Source organism: Phacochoerus africanus, chromosome 1 (genome assembly GCF_016906955.1).
Source record: "Phacochoerus africanus isolate WHEZ1 chromosome 1, ROS_Pafr_v1, whole genome shotgun sequence".
NCBI classification, from domain to species: Eukaryota; Metazoa; Chordata; class Mammalia; order Artiodactyla; family Suidae; genus Phacochoerus; species Phacochoerus africanus.
Genome location: NC_062544.1, coordinates 150,324,135 through 150,341,045, shown reverse-complemented (window position 1 = coordinate 150,341,045; position 16,911 = coordinate 150,324,135). Strand labels below are relative to the sequence as shown.

The 16,911-nt window shown below is 50.5% G+C and overlaps 1 protein-coding gene across 2 annotated transcripts in view; it reads right to left on the bottom strand.

The window, feature by feature from the left end:
- GRIP2 (glutamate receptor interacting protein 2) overlaps positions 1 to 16,911 on the bottom strand; it is a 101,498-nt gene that overhangs the window by 54,092 nt on the left and 30,495 nt on the right. For both annotated transcript variants that reach the window (XM_047781723.1, XM_047781734.1), the window contains exons 12-21: positions 14,406 to 14,592; positions 13,765 to 13,910; positions 12,982 to 13,062; positions 10,771 to 10,837; positions 10,545 to 10,690; positions 9,627 to 9,771; positions 6,660 to 6,799; positions 5,860 to 6,039; positions 4,761 to 4,926; positions 3,132 to 3,237 (exon numbers count right to left, since the gene is read on the bottom strand). In XM_047781723.1, coding sequence (XP_047637679.1) covers positions 3,132 to 3,237; positions 4,761 to 4,926; positions 5,860 to 6,039; positions 6,660 to 6,799; positions 9,627 to 9,771; positions 10,545 to 10,690; positions 10,771 to 10,837; positions 12,982 to 13,062; positions 13,765 to 13,910; positions 14,406 to 14,592 — 1,364 coding nt within the window. The remainder of the gene's footprint in view (positions 1 to 3,131; positions 3,238 to 4,760; positions 4,927 to 5,859; positions 6,040 to 6,659; positions 6,800 to 9,626; positions 9,772 to 10,544; positions 10,691 to 10,770; positions 10,838 to 12,981; positions 13,063 to 13,764; positions 13,911 to 14,405; positions 14,593 to 16,911) is intronic.

Below are 16,911 nucleotides of genomic sequence, written 5' to 3'. Positions count from 1 at the left end.
AAAAAACCAATTGAAAAGTGTGCAGAAGACTTAAATAGACATTTCTCCAAAGAAGACATACAGATGGCCAAGAGGCACATGAAAAAATGCTCAACATCATTAATTACTAGAGAAATGGAAGTCAAAACTACAGTGTGGTACCACCTCACACCAGTCAGAATGGCCATCAGTAACAAGTCAAAAATAACAAATACTGGAGAGGGTGTGGAGAAAAGGGTACACTCCTTCACTGTTGGTAGAAACGTAAATTGGTATAACTACTATGGAAAACAGTATGAAGGTGCCTTAGAAAACTAAATATAGAACTACCATATGACCCAGCAATCCCACTCCTGGGCATATATCCAGACAAAACTTTTACTGAAAAAGATACATGCACCCCTATGTTCACTGCAGCACTATTCACAATAGCCAAGACATGGAAACAACCTAAATGTCCATCAACAGATGAATGAATTAAGAAGGTTGTGGTACATATATACAATGGAATACTACTCAGCCATAAAAAGACAAACTAATGCCATTTGCAGCAACATGGATGGAATAAGAAAGTCTCATACTAAGTGAAGTAAGCCAAAAAGAAAAAGACAAATAACCATGTGATATAACTTATTTGTGGAATCTAAAACATGGATCAGGAGTTCCCATCATGGCACAGCAGAAATGAATCTGACTTGGAACAATGAGGTTGTGGGTTCAATCCCCGGCCTTGCTCAGTGGGCTAAGGATTCAGTGTTGCCGTGAGCTGTGGTGTGGGTCACAGATGTGGCTCGGATCCCACATTGCTGTGGCTGCGGTGTAGACCAGCAGCTGCAGCTCTGATTTGACCCCTAGCCTGGGAACCTCCATATGCCATGGGTCCGGCCCTAAAAAGCAAAATAAATAAATAAATAAATAGATTAAAATAAAATAAGGAACAGATGATCCTATCTAAAAACACAGAAACAGATCATGGCCAAGGAGAGCAGACCTGGGGTTCCCGGGAGGGAAAGGGACGGAGTGAGATGGATGGAATTGGCATTTGGGGGGTTTTTTGGATACAAACTGTTATATTTGGAACGGGACCCTACTGTACAGCACCAGAAAATGTGTGTGATTGGGTTACTTTGCTGTACAACAGAACTTGAAGAAATACTGTAAATCAACTATACTTTAATAAAAATAATAATAAAAAGAAACAATCACCAAGAAGTTATACCAATCATGATTTAGTTTTTTATTTTTTTATTTTGCTTTTTAGGGTCACAACATTTGCTGAATGACATATGGAAGTTCCCAGGCTAGGGGTCAAATAGGAGCTATAGCCGCTGGCCTATGCCACAGCCACAGCAACACCAGATCCGAGCCACTTCTGTGACCCACACCACAGCTCACAGCAACACCAGACCCTCAACCCACTGAGTGAGGCCAGGGATCGAACTCACATCCTTAAGGATCCTAGTTGGGTTCGTTAACCACGGAGCCACAAAGGGAACTCCGCAATCACAAATTTATATACAACTAACAACATAACCTCAAAGGATAGAAAACAAAAATTGACAGAGTATCAAAGAGAAATTGACAGACTTCCAACTATGACAGAAATTTTATCATACTGCTAACAAAAAAAAGTGTATAAAATTTAGTAAAGATACAATTTGAACAACTTTATTTAACATTCTTGGGAGTTCCCACTGTGGCACAGTGGAAACAAATCTGACTAGCATCCATGAGGATGCGGGTTCAACCCCTTGCCTCGCTCAATGGATTGGGGATCTGGTGTTGCCGCAAGCTGTGGTGTTCGGATCTTCTGTTGCTATGGTCGTGTCGTAGGCCAGCAGCTGTAGCTCTGATTCTGCCCCTAGCCTGGGTACTTCCACATGCCACAGGTACAGCCCTAAAGAGCGAAAACAAACAAACAAAAATTCTTGATCTATATAGAACCCTTCATCCAACAAAAGGAAATTCATACTTTTTTGCAAGCATGCATGAAACATTTACGAAAGCCATTCACATCCTTGACCACAGAGAAAGTCTTCACAAACTCCAAAGAATTAATATCAAATTGAACACATTTTCACAACCCAATATGAATTGGTTTTAAAATGTGGATTAAAAAAATAAAACCAAAAATGCAGTTCAAAACCAAAACTCCACTTCTGTATAATTAAAGAATTTCAGTAACAACCACAATAGAAAATTTTTAAATATCTGGAATTAAAGAGATCATAAAAGTACCACAAATTAAAACTTGGGGGATGAAGTCAAGTAAGTGCTTACAGGTAAATCCATAGCTTTAAATGCGTTATGTTAGAAAACAAGAAAGAGTGAAAATTAAGGAGCTAAGAAACCAGGAAAAATATCAGGACTTGAATAAAGCAGCAGGTAGGGACTATTAAAGCTAAACATAAAAATGAGTAAGTTAGAAAACAACAAAACCAAAACCTGGTTCATTGTTGAGCCAGTTAATTGGCAAGACTGATGGGGGTGGGGGGGAAGGCTGAGCCTGACCAACAATTTTCAAATGAAAATGAATCAAAAGCACAGATAAAGAGAAGTGTAAATTACTGATCTCAAAGTATGAAGCAACTTGAGAAGTGATTCAGGGAGACCCTCCCTAGGTCTCCCCAGGCAGCCTGCTCCACCTGTGGGCAATGCTGACCTCACACAAAGCTGCACTCACCTTTCGGCTTCTCTGGCCCCTCAGCTCCCATGTTGCCACTGATGCTGACATCCACAAACTTCCACCGAGGATGCTCACAACCCTTTCCCTGTACTGCACATGCACACACAGCCACCAACACCGCCCCTACGCATCCAAATGTGCACACTCAGATACAGGTGTTGCCAAAACACTCAGCATGAGGGAGTGTGCTCACATGCGTGCATGCACCCATACTCCCAGTGCATACGCAGTGATGCCAAGCATGCTCACATGTACACATTCCCTCACGTGCCACACCACAGTGCTCTCAGTCACACTTGGAAGGTCTATGCACATGTGAAGACACCTTTACAGAGGGTGCCAGGTGACTGTACACGTAGGTGTGACATACGAGCACAATCCCATCAATGTGCTTGCTGCCCACGGGCATATACACCAGTGCATCCAGACACGAGTGCCCCACATAGGCCTGGGGTCGTGGCCGTACCTCCAGCTCCCTCAGCAGCTCTGACTGACCACATGACTCCAGGTCTTCGAGGGCTTCCCCGAACATGCGCCAGAAGCCCTCCTCACGGGCAGGGCCGGGGGCTGGGCTGTAACGTAGGAACCAGAGAGCGTCAACTCCCTGCGGACAGGAGGGCGAGCAGGCAGGCCAGGGCCTGAGGAATCTTCCGGGCTTGGGGCCCTGCGTTGGGCTCAAAGGGCCATAGGGTGGGCAGGCAGGCAAGCAGGCTGGCATCCTCGGTGGCAGTGCTGGGGCCCAGGGGCAGTGGTTGGTGACACAAAATGGGGGGAAGATGCAGTTAGGGGCAACCAGGACTGTCGGTGGCCAGTTAGAACAGGGGCAGATGAGACGGGGTGGAGAGCGGTGACACAGGACGCCTGGGAAGAGAGACAGACGGACAGACAGACGGAGAGACAGACAGAGAGGAGATCCGTGGTGCAGCTGCAGAGAACAGCCCCCAGCCTCACCCAGACACATGACATCGCACAACAGTGATGGGGACAGAGCAGGAGCCAGCAAGGACACAGACGGATGGAGAGGATGGAGAAGTTTGGGCTGGGGAAGGGGCCAGGCCACCCCATAACTTCCATCACAGGATGTCTGTCCCCTTACCAGCTCTAAAATCGAGCCTCATCAGAATGGCAATAAGCCACATTTTTGTACCTCACAGTTCACCAAGTCCTGGCTGTTATCAAGTATACCTGTGGTGTGCAAGGCACTTTTTTAGAAAAGTACACAGGCTTTCCTCTACCACAGGGATGATGGTGCAAAATAGGTGTCTCCTTCCCTTCCCATTTTAGAGATGAGGAGGCTGATGCTGACGGCCATCTGCTCCATTCAAGTCAATTCTACAAAGGTTTTGAGTCAGGCCCTTTACTGAGCACAGGGCTACAGAGGTAAATAAGCTGAGGGCCCGGTTGTTAAGGAGCTAAGGGTCATTCACAGTGTGTGTGAGCATCCACCGGGTGCAAGGCCGAGCTAGGGAGCCATGTAGAAGACCTGATAGCCACTGGGGAACCCGGTAGGCCCAAGTTGGCCAGTGCCACCAAGAGGCTCACCAGGAGCACCATGGGCACCAGAGGAGGGAGGAAGGATGATTTCTGCCTGAGAGTCAGGGAAGCCTCCCGGAAGTTTGACCTGGGCCTAAAGGATGAGCAGGCATTACCTGCCAGGAGAGGGGAGGGAACGGCATTCTAGGCAGAAGGAACTGCCCAATCGAAGCCCAACAGGAATGGGGAATGTTGGAGAACATTCTCCCAGGGGCTGTCTCCACCAGGGGCAGCTGAGTCCACAAAATCCATCATTTCCACAGCCCAGGGCTGGTGCTTGTGGCTGTGACCCAAGGGCCCTGAAGGGAAGGGCCTGGGCTCTGGGAACACAGCAAGCTGCTCCTTAGCTCCGCCCCTGCTGCATCCTTGCCCAGCCCTTCCCCCATCTAGCTGCCCTTTCCCCATCTCACCTCCCAAGATGGTTCTGCTCCCCACTTCCTCTCCTCTCCCAGGAGATGCCCCTCCTCACTCATCCATGCCCCCACCAGCCCAGCACAGGGACCAGCTCCCCTCACCCATCAGCCGAGAGGCCAAGCCTGCTGCTTCCCTTGTCACCACAGACCTAGTTGGTGGCTCCCAGTCCTCCTCCTCCTCGGGGAAGCTCTCGTCAGTGGGGGCTGGGGTATAGCTCGTCCTCCGGGGCTCCGTGGGTGGGGGGCTGCTTCTCAGACGGCTGGACCTCCACTCCTGGGGGGTCATGCCCCGGGCTGCCTGTGTAGTGTAGGAACCTGGCATGTGGAGAGAGAGGGCATCCGTATCCTCTCCGTGCCCTCCCCTTGGCCTCCTTCCTGCCCCATCTCCACCTTGCTAGGTGGCCCTGGAGAGGCCTTTGCCCTCTCTGGGCTGGCCTGACTACCAGGAGTCCCCTAAGAGCTCCTGCCCCAGAACCACCTGGATCTCTTGATTGTCAGCAGAGAGTTAATGCCAGGATCCAGCTCCTCAGGGCCGACCCCTGCCCTACAGAGGGAGGGTCACTATTTTGACCATCCCCCTCTCCCTGGCATGGGGAGCTCTGCAGGTCCTGCCACAGGGGGTGGTGCTGAGAGATGCTGACCTGGTGCTGGAGATGGGGAAGCTGAGACTCAGGGTGGGCAGGTATCCAGCAAGTGACCGCCATGGCTGAGAGCCACCCAAGGCCACTTGGAGCTGTTTCCGGAGCTGGGCCTTGGGAGTCCCTGTGGCTCTGGATCAGAGAGGCCAGAAATCCAGCCACCATATTCAGATGCCCCCCAAGGCCACCCATGGGTCTCAACCTGCATGGGCATGGGAACTGGTGTCCTTGGGGGGTCTTGAAGGATGGGAGCTTTCTGCCCTCCCGGATTCAGTGGGGCGCAATGGACACTGAGTACTTGCTGTGCGTGGGCCCCGGGGTGGGAAGGAAGGAGGCAGAAGTGAGGCCATCTTGATCCCAAGCCTCATGGGTGGGGGGGTTCTGAATGGACAGCTGTGATGCTGTGGATGCTCATCAAAGCCTGGGAAGGCCTGCAATCCATACCCTAGGTGGCGAGGGGACCTCAGAATGGCTAATGGGACCCAACCAGTCAGCCTTCAGGAGGGTCCCCTCAAGGATTGAGCATGAGGAACAAAAGAAGGGTTGGGGAGGGAACAGTCCTACAGAAGCCCAGAGGGCACAGAGTTTACCCAAGGGCCCATGGTGCTACCTGGGCCTCCAAAGCCACCCTCCGTGGTTGAGCTGCCCCAGGACTCCACAGCACTGTCCACACTGGGCACAGCAGGTGATGACCGGGCTGCCAGAAGGCTGCCTTTCAGTGCCTCTGAGGGGTCCTCATCCACATCGCTGGCTTCGCTGAGGTTGCCCGATTTGCGGGGTGGGAAGGGGCCTGGGAGGAAAAGAGTGTGTCACTGCCACCAGCTTCTGGCCTCAAAGACAGAAATGCTTGACCAGCCTCAAGTTGCCCACTTTGATCAGGTTCGGGAATTCACAGGCTCCACCTCCACCCCAAGCCTCCCACTGGTAAGCTGGCACATGAGGTGGAAGGCACACTAATGGCAAACCTACTTCAGAGATGGGAAAACTGAGGCTCTAGGAGGATGCACAACATGCCCAAAGTCTCATGGTAAGCAGCAGTGGAGCCCAGATTAGAAGGAAGGCTCTGAAGCTTGGGCTCTGTCTACTCCCAACCAAAGCATGGGGGATAAATTTAGGGAAACTTAGGAGCATACAAGTTACAGCCACAAGGCACACCAAGCAGGCATTTTAAGAGGCAGGAGGTGATTAAGAGCATCACTCAGGCCCAGAGTGTTCCCAACCAGCTATGACCTCGGGCCCATCACACCCATCCCTCTGAGCCTTGTCTCCTCTTGGCCTCAGTTCCCCTCCCACCTCCATGGGGTGAGCGAGGATTCTGTGAGGCTGGGCACACAAAGCCTGGCTCAGAGACTGAGGGATCTCTCGTCCCAAATGGGCTGGCTGGTCCCTGGGGCAGGGGGCGAGGCTCACGGTCTAGCTGCTTCTTGATCTTCAGGGTGACGGTCTCACCAGCCACCTGCAAGAGGTGGATGGCCTCACTGAGTGGCCGGCCCTTGAGGCTAACACTGTTGATGGCCAGGATACGGTCCCCAACGTGGATCGCACCAGTCCTGAGGAGGAGGCACAGGGTAGAAGATCGAGTTAGACACTCAAGGCCTTGAAGTGGGGATCTACCCTAGAGGAATTCAGGAACCCCAAAGCACAAGCCAGGCTGACCCCAGTTAAATCTACTTGCGAGAAAAAGAAAAAAAAAAAAGCCAGTATGACTGTGGGTTTCATTAATAGAGGTATAAAGTCCAGTATCTGGGAAGGGATTTTCCTGCCTGACTCTAAAGTTAGATTCTGAAAAGGGAAAAGGGTGGGTGAGGGACAGATTAGGAGGATGATTAGGAGATTAATATATTCATACTACTATATATAAAATAGATGTTTAGGAGTTCCTGCTGTGGCTCAGCAGTAACAAACCTGACTAGTACCCATGAGGATGCAGGTTCAATCCCTGGCCTCACTCAGTGGGTTAAGGATCTGGCATTGCCATGAGCTGTGGTGTAAACTGCAGATGCAGCTCAGATCCTGCATGGCTGTGGCTGTGTGTAGACCGACAGCTGCAGCTCTGATTCGACCTCTAGCCTGGGAACTTCCATGCCACAGGAAGCAAACATAAAAAAATAAAATAGATGTTTAGACTGGATAAATAGCTAGGTCCTGCTGTATAGCACAGGAAACTATATCCAATCTCCTGGGATAGACAATGATGGAAAAGAATATTAAAAGGAATGTGTGTATACACACACACACATATATATATGAGTAACTGAGTAACTTTGCCAAACAGCAGAAATTGGTACTACATTATAAATCAATCATACTTCAACAACAAAAAAAATAGATAACCAAAAAGGACCTACTATATAGCACAGGGAACTACATTCAATATTTTGTAATAGCCTGTAATATTTTGTAAAGAATCTGAAAAAGAATACATATATATATGTATATATATATATTTCAAACTAACACAACAATACAAATCAATCATACTTCAATTTAAAAAATTAAAAATAAAGTTAGGTTCTGGAACCCATGTCCAGCATGAGTTTTGAGGCTGGTTTGAATCCCACATACTAGCTGCAAAATACTAGCTATGTGGTCTCAGGCCAGCTTTTTAACTTCTCTGAGTCTCATTTCTCTCATCTGTAAAGGAATGGTGATAATACTTATTTGTCAAATTATAATTGAAGGGTGGATGGGTGAACTGAATTTGTGTTTCCATCCTGCTAAATCCAGGGATAGCCCTTCCCTCTCCCTGGGCCCCAGCCCCTCGCCCCCCCACCCCCAGAGAATGAGCATAATCCCCAGAATCCAGCTGACTTCACAAGGGGGTAAGAGGGCCTGAAAAAGCCAGGCAGCAGCATTGCACTAGCCCAGTGGTTTTCCACCTAGATACTATTAGAATCACCTACAGAGCTTTCTAAAAATTGCCGATGCATGGCCCCTCCCCCAACCAATTAAATAGCATCTATGGGAGTGGGGCCAGGGAAAGTGATGTAAGGAGCAGCCAGGGCCAAGGGTAGGGAGAGAAGTTGCAGCAGGTGCTGAGAATGCACCTGTCCTGGCTAGGGGAGAAGGAGGCAGAAAACTGGGGTGGGGGTGGGTCTTAAACCCCCTACATAGATTTTGCCCCCAGGTAGGAACTTCATGCCCAGCATTGCCCAGCAAACCCTGAGGGCCTGGGGAAGTGACTGAGTCAGCAAACAGTGGAGTCAGGGAGGGAGGCCAGAGCTATGCTGTCTAGTACCACAGCCACCAGCTCCATGTGGCTTCTGCACCCATGAAATGTACCTGACCTGAATTGAGACATGCTGGAAGTGTAGAATACAACCAGATTCTGAAGACATAATATGAAAAGGAGAATGTACAAGTATTTTGCTAATAATTTTTATACTGATTACATGTCAAAATAAATATATATTTAATATTTTGTTTCTTTTTACTTTTCTCATGTGGCTACTAAAAATTTATAAATTTGTGGCTCACATAATATAGCAGTTGGACAGCACCGACCCAGATCAGCCAGGCAAAGGCAGGGGATTGTCTGCTGCACCACTTAGGGCTTGTGCACAGCAGGTACCCAGAAAATGGGGGACTTGACATTCCAGGTCAGGACTGTTCACACGGGCCTCTGCAATCTGCCAAACGTCCAGTAGGGGACGCTCCAGGAGCAAAGACACCCCCCCCCCCACCCACCCCCCCCCCCCCCGCCCCAACAGGTTGATGTCCTGTGGTGCCTCAGCCGCAGAATCCATCCCATCCAGGTGCTTCACCCTACCATGCTGTGGCCCCTCCTGTGCTATGATCTCCTCCAAGGTTCTGTTCTGTTACCAGACCTGGCCAGGCTTCCCCCTTTACAGCCAGCTCCTCTCAGCAGCTGGAGCTCACTGCAAAGCTGTCCAGAGAAAGCTCATCTCTCACACCTTGGGGTAGCCTCCCTGTGACCCTGTGGGGACCAGTCCCACTTGCTTTCCTCTCCCAAACTGGACAGCCTGGGGCACCCCACTCCTCAGCTCTCCCAGCCACCACAGTGTCAGGGATACTTTTCAGGGAAGAGGACAGCAGAGTCCCCAATCCCTCAAGAGAAGCCCCAGGCTGTGCTAGGATCCAGATACCAGGGAAACGGCCCCTATACTACGAGGGCACACAGGAGGTGCTGGAAAAAGGCTCACAATGCTGACTTTCCAGAAACGGGGGCACCTCCAGGTTGTGGGGAGCAGAGGGAGGAGCATATGTTTATCCAGCACTTACCTGAAACCAGGAGGTCTGCCAGGGGCTAGCCCCAGGTCACCCAGATCATTAATATTGGCACAAAGGTCAGAGTCCAGTTTTGTGGATCCCAAAGTCCAGCCCTGCGCCATGTGTCCCCACAGAGCCCTGGCTCACCTCTCAGCCAGACCACGCTTGGTGAGGCCCGAGATGACAATGGGATCAAAAGGCTCCTCTGTTCCCGAGATGGTGATGCCCAGGGGGCCTCCATAGCGCTTCAGCTCCACCGTGTAGCTGATGGCACCCGTGGTCTCCTGCTCATCTGCAAGGGGCACCCAGTCCCTTAGCCACGGATTCACCCATCCCTCCCAACCATGGAGTCACCCTCTCCCCAGCCACAGAGTCACCCATTCCTTCATGTGAGGACTTCAGATGCCACCACCTGAGACCATCTGCCTCCAGAAATGTTTTCTTCCACCCAAACCCCATTTAAGAACAGAAACGTGAAGATAACATTTTAAAATAAAAATTTCACACACCACACAAAACAACACAGATATTGATGATAATATCATCGATGCAAAGAAACCAGATTTCAGTTTTTCTTAAAAAATTAGGAATCTGCCTACCAGTGATGCTCTTTTCCAGGATGGGAGTTGGTGGCTGAATAAGATTCTCTCCAGTGACTACAGTCATCGCCTCTCTCTTCTGCATCATTTCTCCTACTTTCCACCCTGTTCCCTCACTCCATGACCTGCCTGGCCTCAGAATGGGTCTGAGTCCACAGTCACCCACATCCCTCCACCCCCATTCATGGTCCCACCCACTCACCTGCCCACAGCCACTTTGTGCAGGGCCTGTTGGATCCAGGCAGTGGCTCCAACTCCTGCTGAACTCACAAGGGCCTTGGAGAAGCCCGGACCCAGGCCAGCAAGAAATCTGCTGTGGACCCACCCACATCTTCATTCAAGGGCGCTCTGCCAACAGTTCCTGGGAGGTACCCACCACAGTCCCTCCTCAGCTGGAGGGACCCCTGCATGGCAAGCTGGGAACCCTGTGGCTGGAGGGTAGCCTGGAGAGGTGGCGGGCCCTTACCAGAGTTGTCCTCATCCTTCCGGATCTTCAGCTTCACCAGGTCCTCGCACTGCCGCAGGATCTGCACGGCATCCTCCATGGGGCAGTTGTCCAGGCGGATGTTGTCAATGGCCAGCAGCTTGTCACCTGGCTCCAGGGTGCCAGTCCTACAGGAGCAGGGTGGGGACAGGAAGGAGCCCAGCACAAGCAGGAGCAGAACCCACCCCTGGGGCTAGGGCACCCCTACCTGTGCGCCACACTGCCTTTCTTGATGTCCGAGATGACCAGGGGCTCCCCTCGCTTCCTGCTAGCCGCTGGAGGGAAGGAAGCACAAATCCCACCTTTGGTCACCTCAGCCTCAGCGTCCCAGGAGCTGGACATGGACTAGGACCCACATGCCCTGCCCCCATGGATCCCTGGCTGGGTGACTGAGAGCAAATCAGCTCCCCTTCCTGTGTCTCAGTTTCCTCTCTGTAAAATGGGGGCATTGGTAATTAATTAGACAGAGGAGGGAGAACAGCTGCTGTGGCTGCCAGCACATAGCAAAGGCTCAATCCATCAGCACTATTCCCTCAGCACTGCAGACGGTGCTTCCTGAGGGGCTGTGTCTGGCTGGTATCTGCATCCCCACACCTGGCCCAGGGCCAGGCCCCAGACCAGGTGAGCTTCAACAATTAAGTCCACCCCTCACCCCTGGCGCCCCACTGAGGGAATGCTGGTGGCTGCTGACGGCTCACAGCAGGAACCCGCTTGGGAACTGCCTTTGGTAGAGGGGGCAGCCTCCCCCAAGATCATGTCTACACACCCAGTGCCTGGTCCAGGCGGCAGTGCAAAAGCCCGGCTCCCAGCCTCAAGTCAGAACAATTGCCAGCCTCCCCAGCCAAGAGCTCCCCAGGGGTTGGGCGAGCCCTCTACTGGAACCACATCCCAGCCCAACTCCTCCCTCCACCCAGTCCCGGGCCTTCTCCACCCACAGGTGTTGATGCTAAGAGCCCTCTCAATAAACACCCTGCAGGGAACTCCTCACGAGAGAACCAACTTCCCAGGGAACATGATCTAAAACAATGGGTGCCTGAGTTTTCTTGCAGAAAGACTCCATTTGGGCTAACAGGTTCTTCCATGAGTGACCAGGTGTAAGGCGCCCTTCTAGCCCATGTGTTAGGCTTCAAGTCCCCTTCAAGGAGATTAAACTCAAAGCCTCTGGTTGAGGCAAAAATTACCACCCCACCCGTCTCATCCTAATGCCCCCTCCCCCATCCAAGCAACCTGGCCTAATCCTTCCTACTCCCTACAAGAAAAGATAATGTCGCCCACTCCTCACCCTGCCCCTATAGGAACAGTATACACACGCGCAGCCACAGCATCAAGAGATCCTCCAGGGACTTCTCCATAACCTGTTCTCCATGAAAATAAGGTATCCTACCCAAGACCAATCAGATCAAATATGCCCCCATACGAAGACCAATCAACACCCAGCCCCACACATGCGCATGCAGTGGGCCGCACGATGGGCAGGGACGGGAGAAATTAAGTCCCCACAGCATGCGGATATAAGGGAAGCTCAATTGTAAGGTGGGGCCAGTCCCTACTCACAGGGCACCCCCTCTCCCTCTGAGAATGTACTCTCACTTTAATAAGCTTGCTGGAACGCTGGTGCCTAAAATTTGAGCTTGTTTACACTTTGCGCCCTCATCTTTTCAATTCTTTGCTGCGTGTGGGCAAGAACTGAAAGAAACAACACAGCACTAACACATGGAACATCTTTAAAGATGAGACAAAGCTGCCTCTTCCAATTAGGCTTTTAAGAAAATATAAGAAAATTATAAGTCTATTTTGAATGGGTACCTTGTGTGATGTACAACCTGGGCAACTGCACCTGCTGGCCCTGCCCAGTTGTTCCTGAGCTGGAAGCAGCTTTCCCCCCTTGACTGCTTAAACTCCCACCTCCTCTGACTACAGGATCTGAGGCAGGAAAGAGCTATGGCAACAGCCTTTCTGGACAGTTGCCCCTCCAAGGTGTGATGGGGAGACAGCAGGAGATGTAGTCAGAGGACTCTGGCTTCTTTTGCAGGAGATGGGGTCCAGGAAGATTCTGACATTCCCATGCTTGTGTATTCTACCATTTTCTTTTCATTCTGTAGTCTCTCACTTTCATTCCTTTGACAAACATCAATTAAGCACCTGCTGTGTTCCAGGCTTTTTCTGGGCCCTAGAAAACTCATGTATCTGCTGCCTTACAAACCACTTAACCACCCCTGGAGACCCCCATTGTGCAGAATGGGAAACCAAGGCTTCGAGAAGATCGGATCTCACTTGAGGACACACAGCCAGGCATTGCAAGAGGAAGAAAACCAAATCACCCCGTCACACTCTGTTCCAGAGCCTTCCCCAGGCCAGTGCTGTGCTGTTCCCACAGCAGGCGGGCAGGCTCCCGAGGGGGGTTGGGCAGGGGACTCACAGCTGATGGTGATGCCCAGCTCCACTCCGCGCCTCTTGGGTAGCTTCACGTGGAAGGTGCCGCTGCTTGGGATGACGGACTCTGGGTGCAGAGAGAACTGAACCCACATTAGACTCCAGGGAAGAGACTCAAGGAGTCCCCACCCCTCATCCATTCTGGCCAGCGGAAAGGAACCCCCACAAGTCACCGTCCCAACCCCATCCTGCTTCTTCCAAAGAGGAGGAAGGTGAGGCTTGGTGCTGACATGTCTGAGACAAGCACCCACCCTGGATCACCCACCCCAATCAGAGCATAGTTGGGACTGGAGCCCAGAATCTCCTGCTGCTGCTGCTGAGGCCCTGGGGCCAAGGCTAGCCCCTTGGGATCCCACGACTTACTGGGCACCTCCTACATGCTGGGCCTCAGCTGGCGCTTTCACATGCTTTATCTCATGCAATGGTGACAACACCCCCTGTGGTAGAGGGTTCCATGCACTATGTTACAGTGCGGGGGACTGAAGGTGGGGAGGAAGAGTCCTGACCCAAGTCACACAGTGTCCAAATTACGGAACCAAATTCTAACCGAGTGGTTGTTTGGGGATCTTTGCATAAGCCCTGCCCCTCCCCCAGCTCCTGTTCCATTGCAAACCCCTCCATTCAACCCTCACCCAGTACAACTCCTCCCTCCCAGCCAGTGCCTTTCTCCCACATTAGTGCTGGGGCCAGGCCCGGGGTTGGGGGAGCATCTGCAGGAGGCAAGAGCGGGGTAGAGAGAGGCAGGAGGAGGCTGGAGGCACCCACTCACCTGCCACGTCGAACTCCACCTCCAGCACGACCTTGCGGGCCAGCGCCGCGTCCCGCAGCAGCTGGTTGGCTTCCTCCATTGTCCCATCCTCGGTGGCGATGCCGTTGATGGCCAGGACGCGGTCCCCTACCTGCAGCAGCCCACACCTGAACCCAGGCGGCCCGGCAGAGAGAAGAGGCCCCAATGGGAGATGGGAACAAACAGCAGGAGCAGGGCCAGACCCAAACCTGGGCCCCACCCCCAGGGCTGGGGGCAGAACTCAGCTCTGCCCTGTGCCAGCTCAGGCAATTTACCATGGGACTCTGGCTAAGATGTGACCTTGCTGGGCCTCAGTTTCTCTATCTGTCCAACGGAACTGATGCCATGCCTTAGGAGACATGTAGAGAGGACTCTGACTTCAGACAAACCGGGGTTCAAGTTCTGGGTCACTCAAGAGCTGTGTGACCCTGGGCAAGTGAATCAGCTTCTCTAAGCCTCAGATGCCTCATCTACAAAATGGGGCCTGTGATGGGGCTGATATGATGGTGGATGAGATACAGCTGCGCAGCCAGGCTTGTGGTGTGACTTGGTTTCCTTGGCTATCCGTGAGTTCCCCGAATTGGAGAGTGGCAGGCCCAGTAGGGAGGGGGTAGCTGGCTCACCTCTCCGCCGGGCTGTCAGGCTCGATAAAGCGCACAAGGGGTGGGGAGGACAGGGTCTCAGTGGCGAAGATGCCGCCCTGGAGCTGGAGGCCAAAGCCGCTGAGGGGGTCTCCGCAGAGCACGACCTCTGTGGTCTCCGTGTGCACAATCTGGCCACCTGGCCCCACCGTGCTGGAGGCCAGTGACACTGCAGGGGCAGGCAGACACGGCGCTCAGGGGCACAGCCTCCAGGAGGCCTTCCTGCCAGAGCGCATCCACCCTCAGCCCAGGCACCTGGAGTCAGAGGGGCACGTGAGCGGAAGGCCTGACTCGCCCCGAGGCGGGGCCAAGTCATAGCCTATTCTGACCCTGTTTCCTCATCTGAGCAATGGGATCATGAGTCCCACCAAGTAGAGCTGAGGCCAGGCTTAAGGAAGAAGCTCCTGGGCCTGCAGCGTTGCACAACAGAGGTTCTGAGGGTCGGTGATGTTATGTCATGTTATATGTTACATTTCAACTTATTATTACATATTAAATATCACATATTATATTATCAGGAGTTCCAGTCGTGGCTCAGCAGAAACTAATCTGACTAGCATCCATGAGGACGCAGGTTCAATCTCTGGCCTTGCTTAGTGGGTTAAGGATCTGGTGTTGCCATGAGCTGTGGTGTAGGTAGCAGACTTGGCTGAGATCTGGCATTGTTGCGGCTGTGGCATAGACCAGAGGCTACAGCTCCGATTCAACCCCCAGCCTGGGAACCTCCAAATGTCACAGGTGCAGCCCTAAAAAGACAAAAAAAAAAATGTCCTGCTGTTTAGGCTAATATCCATTGTATGATGACACCACATTTTTAAAATCCCCATCCACTGATGGACACGTTGGTTGTTTCCACCTTTTGGATATTATAAATAATGCTATATGAACATTTGTATATGTTTTTGAGTGGATATAACATGTTTTCATTTATCTGGGACACATACTTAGGGTTGGAATTTCTGAGTAGCATAACTGCATTTACCTATTTGATATGTTAATATATTTTGCTTTATATTTCATATATAAAATACATTTGTATTGTTCATGGATAGCGGATATCATTTATTAAAAAATTTTAATTATTGAATTTTATTCTATTAACTATACTATTGTAGCTTTATATATTATTTTCTTATACTATTTTATTTTATATATGTATTATGATATGTATAATATTTTATTGTTGGATGTATTATTATATTTATATTCATTTTTTTTCACTATTTCATCTCCAGTGATAACAATGGTGCTAGAATATTGGAGGTGTTCAAAAAACTTTAACTAATTAATTGTCATCAAGGAAGGGGACAGGTAAGGGGGCCCAAGAGTCTCCATCCTCCATAAGGTCCTGTCTATGAAGAGCATTTCTGAATCTTCCCATCCACACACCCACAGCTTCAGTGGGTGACAAAGGTGTTCATAAAGGTATATTTTATCTGACTTTGAATTGTTTCCCTTTTCACCTTGGCTTCCAGGAAGCTCATAATGATATTTTGCTCCTTTCAGATTCCAGATGACTTATGTTCTCTCTCTTCTCTCACCTGGTTCAATCCCATATGGCCTAGTCTGACTTTACCTTCTTCCTGGAGGCCTCTGCAATTCACACGGGAGGAGTCTGGGAACACTCTCAACATTAACAAAGGAAAGACTCTTCCCAGGAAAGATTTCAAAATTCTGGGCATTCTCATGACTTTTGCTACTTCCACATGCCTCCTGCATTATCATTCATTACTGTTTGTCCTTATATTTATTCATTTAATAAAAATACTTAAATACCTTCATTTCAAAAGGAACTATAATATAGTGATCATAACTAAAGAAAAATGTTTATAAGCAAAAATTAAGTAGAAATATATATCTAGTAAAACTGACTATTACTACCTTCTAGATGGATAGTCTCAGGCCTTTGTGTCTTTGTCTTAGAGAAAATTAACAGCGGTCAGAGAGGTAGTTAAGACAACTTAACACCACACTCAGACTTTCCCTTGAATGGATCAGAGGACTGAAGGTGAGAAAAATAAAATGGAGTTACTGTGAGAACTGTGTACGAATCTGAAAAGGCATCTTTTCCTTAAGACACTTTGCTACCACCTGCTGGGAACTTTTCATAATAAAAATACAAGACAGGAGTTCCTGTCATAGCTCAGTGGTTAACTAACCCGACTAGTAACCATGAGGTTGCAGGTTCGATCCCTGACCTCGCTGAGTGGGATAAGGATCCAGCATTGCCGTGAGCTGTGGTGTGGGTTGCAGATGTGGCTCAGATCCCACATTGCTGTGGCTCTGGTGTAGGCCGGCAGCTACAGCTCCGATTGGACCCCTAGCCTGGGAACCTCCATATGCCTCGGGTGCGGCCCTCAAAAGACAAAAGACAAAAAAAAAATACAAGACAAAATGTACAAAGTAACTGTCACCCCTCAGATGTGCCTTGTGCAGTACACAACCTGCCCAACCATCCGTGGCAGCCTGGTGTACCATGCATGCTATT